The 6,276-nt window shown below is 36.3% G+C and overlaps 1 protein-coding gene across 1 annotated transcript; it reads right to left on the bottom strand.

Moving 5' to 3' along the window:
• Nucleotides 1-1,159, bottom strand: LOC113316580. Its single transcript, XM_026564743.1, has 2 exons — nt 736-1,159; nt 1-467 (listed from the first exon to the last, which is right to left on the bottom strand). The coding sequence occupies exons 1-2, from the start codon at nt 1,157-1,159 to the stop codon at nt 1-3; spliced, it is 891 nt and encodes a 296-aa protein (XP_026420528.1).
• Nucleotides 1,160-6,276: the final 5,117 nt, after the last annotated feature.

The raw sequence follows: 6,276 nt of genomic DNA, 5'->3' as shown, positions 1-6,276 counted from the left end.
TTATGCATTCAAACTCAATATCCACAACTCTGGCCTTATAATTTCTTCCTCTGTGAACAAGTTCTCATAATAACCCACAATGTGCTCCTTAAGCTTATCCCTATCTGTAGTTAATTCACCATTGACATAAAGTTGCCTGATCCTGTTTGCTCTTCTTCTTGAAGAAGCCTGACTAATGAAGAAAGATGTATTCCTGTCACCTTCTTGCAACCATTTTGTATTAGACTTGATCTTCCAAGAAATCTCTTCCATCTTAGTAACCTTCTCAAACTCAGTTTTCAACTTGATCTTCTCATTCACCAAACTCCCAGACAAGATGTTGTCTTCAGCAAAAACATCTATGGTTTGGATTTCTTCAAGAATCAAATTGAGCTTAAAATTAGTGATACCAAATACCTCTTTATTCCATAATTTCAGTTTCTCCTTAAGAGCTTTCAACTTAAGCCATAAAACTGTGCTAGCTGTACCTGCAAAACAAAAAGATTGCCACCAGTCCTCTAATAATTTAAGAAAACCATTCTCCAAGAACCACATAACTTCAAACCTAAAAGGACTAGGACCCAAATAAGGATCAAAAATGTCTAGGAGAAGAGGGATATGATCTGAGGTAGGCCTAGCTTTAGCAAGTTGGGAGGAAAAAAGGAAAGTGAGCTTCAAAAGAAGGAGAAAGAAGGAATCTGTCTAAACTAAACATGACAGGATTTGATTGTCTATTGGACCAAGTGTATCTAGCACCTTTCATAGGAAGATCAATGAGATCATGTGTGTAGATGAAATTAGCAAAATACCTCATGCTTTTAGTGATTTTATTGCAACCTTTCTTCTCATCACACTTGAGAATGACATTAAAGTCACCACCAAGACACCATGGAAGGTCCCATAATCTTGAAGCATTGTCTAGCTTCATCCAAAAATCATCTCTTTCAATTGGCTTGTTAGGCCCATAAACATTTGTTAGAACCCATTCAAAGTTGTCTGCTTTGTTGATACATGAGATGGATAGAGTATAATCTCCCACAAGAGAATCTATAACTTCCACAAAATCCTTATCCCAAATTGTGATCATTACACCGGAACTCCCAAAAGATTGTTGAAATGTCCAACTCAAGTTTTGATAACCACAAATTTTCTTAATGTCAAAGAGAGAGCAATTAAGCATCTTTGTTTCTTGTAATATAACAGTTTGAGCTCTAATAGGTTGAGCATTTTATTCACCACACTTCTTCTATCGTTAGAGTTAAGGCCTCTGACATTCCACGTGAGTATTTTCAGACTCATTGATGAACATTGATATCCCTTGGTCTAGCTGTCCTTCTTGCTCTTGGTTGAGAGTTTTCCAGATCAGTTATCACCACGCCAAGCCTTTTGCATTCAGATTTAATTCTTTTTGGTATGAAAATCGTTTTACCATCTTCCATATTACATGAGATTGCATCATCTGAGGGGAAATCTTCAGAGGGTTCAAAACCAGGAGGATAGGAAGGTGTGGAAGAATCAGAAGTATCATAGCAACACAGATCATCTACTTGTACCATAAAAGTCATGGCTAGACCTTAAGCATCCATAAGGGGTGTAGAGAAGCTTGTTTAGGTTCATGAATTGATATTTCATCAGTGCCATCTATTTTAATCAAATTCTGCACATAAAATTCTTCTACAGGTAAGATCTTCAAATGGAGAATGGGAATAGGTTTTTTAATAGGACCCATACCCGTAACCATGACAGTTAGATGGTTCAAAACATGGTTTGGCATAGATAAGTAGTCAAGACCTAAACCAACTCCCATATTGAAAAGTCTAGTTACATCAGTAATGACCCAAGTTGGTATGTGGACACGTTTGAGAACTTGATGGTCGGTAGTCACGAAAGATAGATTGAATTCAGATGTAGATTGTTGGAAAGTAGGTTCTGTGATGAGGAATTTAGATATGGATGAAGAAGTGGTATGTTTGGTGGATTGGATGAGGGGTAGAAAGAGTGGTTATGGTCCGAGAAAAGGAGGGTGCGGGTAATGGGTTTATGGAATTGGGTGAGGCGGGTGCATCTAGAGGTTCTGAAAATTCCTCCATTGAAAGTTTGAATGCAGGTTGGCTGAGAGTGTCCACATCGATATCCATATTATCTGTTTTTTCCTCGAGATGTGTAGAAGCAAGAGCTGAACTTTAGGAGTCCACAAATTTTTGGATACATTTCCAAACTTGCTTAGTCTTGTATTTGTTCTTTTTTCCCCTCTTTTTCGAATTATTTGACCCATGATGACCAGTTTTCCTCGTGGCAGATTTGAATTCTTCAGTTGAGATAATAAATACTGGCTTACTTGGCGTGGAAGTTACCTGAATTTCGGATGCAGACTTTGTAGATCGAGGAATATACGCTGGGAGAAATTTTCTCTTCTTCCTTCTACTTTCTTCCAAAAAGTCAGGCACAGTATATGCCTTATTATGTGCAGAATTCGAATACAATTCCACGCCTATAGGAGGTAAAACAAGGAAGTTTTGATCAATCTTTGAAGACTTTCCTGTCACAGCAATGTGAGCAACAAACTTTTGTCTTCCTGAGAAAAGATTGATCATCCTTTGAATGCCATTGATACCTTTTCTATTACGAATCTTCATACGTATAGCATGTAAATCTTCTAATCTCAGCGTAGCTGGATCGATTACCACAAAGTTTACCAATAGCATGAATTACCTCTGAAGACCAAAATTGGTACGGAACGCCATAAACTGCAATGTGAAAATCCTGAGAGTCCTGATGCTTAGAGCTCCAGATTTGTTCATGCCATCTGAATACTGAATAAGTAACTCTACCAGACTCAAATTTAAATTCTAAATCTGCTTTTGATAGCTTAGTATCCACATGAAATAAGGCCTGGAAAGAGTTAATAGGAAAAATTTGAAACTCGGATACAATCTGTAGCTCAAAGCATAAAGCTATGCCAATATGCTTCCAAGAGTCAACTCTATATGGCAAGGAAATGATAAAAGCAACATTCCATCTTCCCAATGTGTCAGACGAATTATCAATATGAATTGAGTGCTTTTTGATATTGACAGTTGAAGATGCAGCCAATTTATTACTGGGAAAAGGATTTAGAACATGTTTACGAACCAGTGGCACTATAGGAATTTGCTTGATAGGAATATGCTTACCATGTTTTGGCTGAGTAGAAAGAATTTGAGCGTAGGTTGTTGCAGGGTGAAGGTGAGATTTAGATATAGGATGCGGGAATGGTGAGGAATGGATAGGTTGAGAAATTGATCTGGAGAAATTGAGGATAGAATCAAGAGCTTCTCCAACAGCAAACCATCCCGTGTAGCAGTCACCAGATGGGATAAAAAAAGAGATTGGATTAGCTTTATTATTAGGTCTAGCCAGGATAATATGCAAATAAAATCCTTGATCATTAGATTGTTTTGTTGCGCAAAACCAAATTTTATTATCATCAAACTTCCATAAGTTTCTTCCTGCTTCACCATTTTTTAGCAGCTTCAAAGAGGACAGGCTGAAGATTTAAAGCTAAGGAATGGCTGAAAACCCCTTTTGTAGAGCCATGACTATAGAAATCTGTTAAGGTGATATATGAAGAAAGAATGGATTTGCTACAGGAAAATCTAAGGAATTTTTTCTGAATCTGCACATAACGATGTTCTCTGGACATGATTTAGGAAGAAAGGAAACGAACTGAGTAATCTAGGAAAGAAACCTACGGATCTAGGAAAGGAAACTAGGATTTAGTCTCAATTTAGATTGAAGAGATGATGGAGATGGAGAACGGTATATGAGAGAACATTTTTTTGAATACTCATTTTTATTAATTATATTCGTTCGGGAACCGTATACATATGGGAGGGGTTCGCGAACCCAATTCACCAACCCTACTGACCATAAACTTTTTTAGTTTTTTTTATGATTGACTCTACACTCCCTAAGATTGACCATAGACCCTCTTGGGCGTATGGAAATATAATTATTCTAAAAACTTACAAGAAGTAAGCAAGGAGGAGCTGAAATAACAAAAGAACCACCAACATGATGTAAAACAAGCTGAAAATCCACTACAAACAAACCCTAAGAATTCAAATTATCGCACCTAGTATATTTCTTAGCTCCCCCTCCTCTACATTTCTTTTCCAAGTAAAAAGGTTACACGTTCACCTGTTAAATAGCACCTTCAATGTCAGCAGAACCGTCTCGAAAACATGTTTATTACGACACTTCCAAATTAACCAGCAATAAATAGAAAATTGGCCATAATAATCCCCCTAACGGATGAAGTGTACTAGTTCTCCATTCATCCCTTGATGATTTGCTCGATACAGCAGTGAGTTAAAAATACGGAAATGGGTCATTTGTCCAAATATTTTTAAAACATGCTTCAAATGGACGAGTAAAAAATATTACGGGTGAAATGGACACCAAAAGAATAGCAAGGATGAAACTGGATTCATTCTGACTTAATCTTAAAAAATAGCAAGGATGAAACTGGATGCATCCTGATATAAATTAAAAACAAGAAAAAATATTTGAAAATTGGTAGGATGAAACTGTTTACATCCTGACTATTTTTATATTTTTGTCCATTTAAACAGTATCAAAATCTAAATGTACTTTTCACTCAGATATTATTGATTTTGGTCTTTTTAACTAAGTTTGTGTTAAAAATAATACCAGTGAAACTGACAATTTCCAAATAATGCTTCTGACTATTGGAAGAGAAAGTGTAACGTGCTCAACTAACTTTCCATCTTTACAACACATCAAGCACCCGATGAGAATAAGTTTTCCTTTTCTATAAAGATGGATAGTAGTTACTCTTTTGTGGTAGACAAGCCAAAGAATGAACCTTATTTTATGAGTCATGACCTACACCAGATACGGGGGTGTAGGTTAGAGAAAGCTTCCTCATCTTCCAAACAAAACTTAACGGAGAACATACCTCATCAATATCTAGTGTTGAGATAGCCGCCTTTCCGAGCCCAGATTAGCACATCTTTCAAAAGTCCAATCCTTTCGTAATAAATGCTAGGAAATAAAGAGGGAACCATTTCTGACATCTACCATTTAAATCACTTAATAGAAGGCCTCCTAAAGTCGGAAAAACTTACAAAAATATGCGTAAACCCAGGGCAAGGATATAGAAGAACATTTAGTTTTCTAGAGAATCTTTCGGATTTCACAACAAGCATTAACTAAGATATCTATTTAATACTAAGATTTTGTTTTCAAGGCGTAAATACTCGCATGCATTCATTTTAATTATGCAATATTTTGAGGTCTACCGCCTATTTCGGTGTTCATTTTGATATCTATAAATTGAGGTCTTAAGTTGTGGTATTGTAAGAGCTCCATTCCAACATTGCTGATGAGAACGATCTGGAGGATATAATTAAGAGCGTGTTGATGATTTATTTTCCAAAAAATATATGATTGAGTACTTGGAAATAAGCTGTATGGGGGAATAAAAAATATTACCTAACACCTTCTTTATACATATTAAAGATCCAGTATCGATTTTCTTTATACATATTAAAGATCCAGTATCGATTTTCTCTTGGAGCAAATGCACTGAGGCTCGAAACTCCCATTAAGGTATATTTGTTTTGCAATGTCTTGCTCTTGTTTCAGTCAATTTCAGATTTCAATTCTTTTTTAATATGTGACAAATTAACTCGTGATGTGTTTTTTTTTTTGGTCGAAATCCAGTGCTTAGTTTGATCGTACACAACATTCATCTATGGATCCATTACCTGGAACTCCAGTCCTCCAACCAAAAGAGGAACTGATTGAAACCCAATTCGACAATCGTCTTTTATACAAACGATTAGTCATTGACTTACGCCAAGACTTGGTACTATGTATGAGAGTTATTGCCTTTTGGACGTGGCTTGAGGAGGTCGGATTTGAAAACATCGTTCCGCTTCTGATAAGGGTAAACGATAATACACTCTCACTTATATTTCACGAAGCAGTCCGTTGTCTTAAATATATTGATGCACCAACACCTCCTGTCCTTACTCCGTTATATCTTTATGAGGTTCACTTAACTAATTTCATGGAAGGAAAAGAAATACAATTTTCATTTCTGTACCAAAACAGGGATAACGCGCTAGGAAGAATCAATAAAACCGTGAATGAAGTTTTCCTTAGGGCTTTTGATGATATCATTCAGAAATCGAAGAATATTATCAAAGCCCCATCTTCAACTCGGCAGGATATATCTGCTCCAAAAGAATCATCTAGCAATCGGAGGGTTTGAATTAATTAATACCAGAT

This window comes from Papaver somniferum, chromosome 10 (genome assembly GCF_003573695.1).
Source record: "Papaver somniferum cultivar HN1 chromosome 10, ASM357369v1, whole genome shotgun sequence".
Lineage (NCBI taxonomy): Eukaryota > Viridiplantae > Streptophyta > Magnoliopsida > Ranunculales > Papaveraceae > Papaver > Papaver somniferum.
Note: the sequence above shows the minus strand (reverse complement) of the source record. Positions and strands in the feature narration are given on the sequence as shown.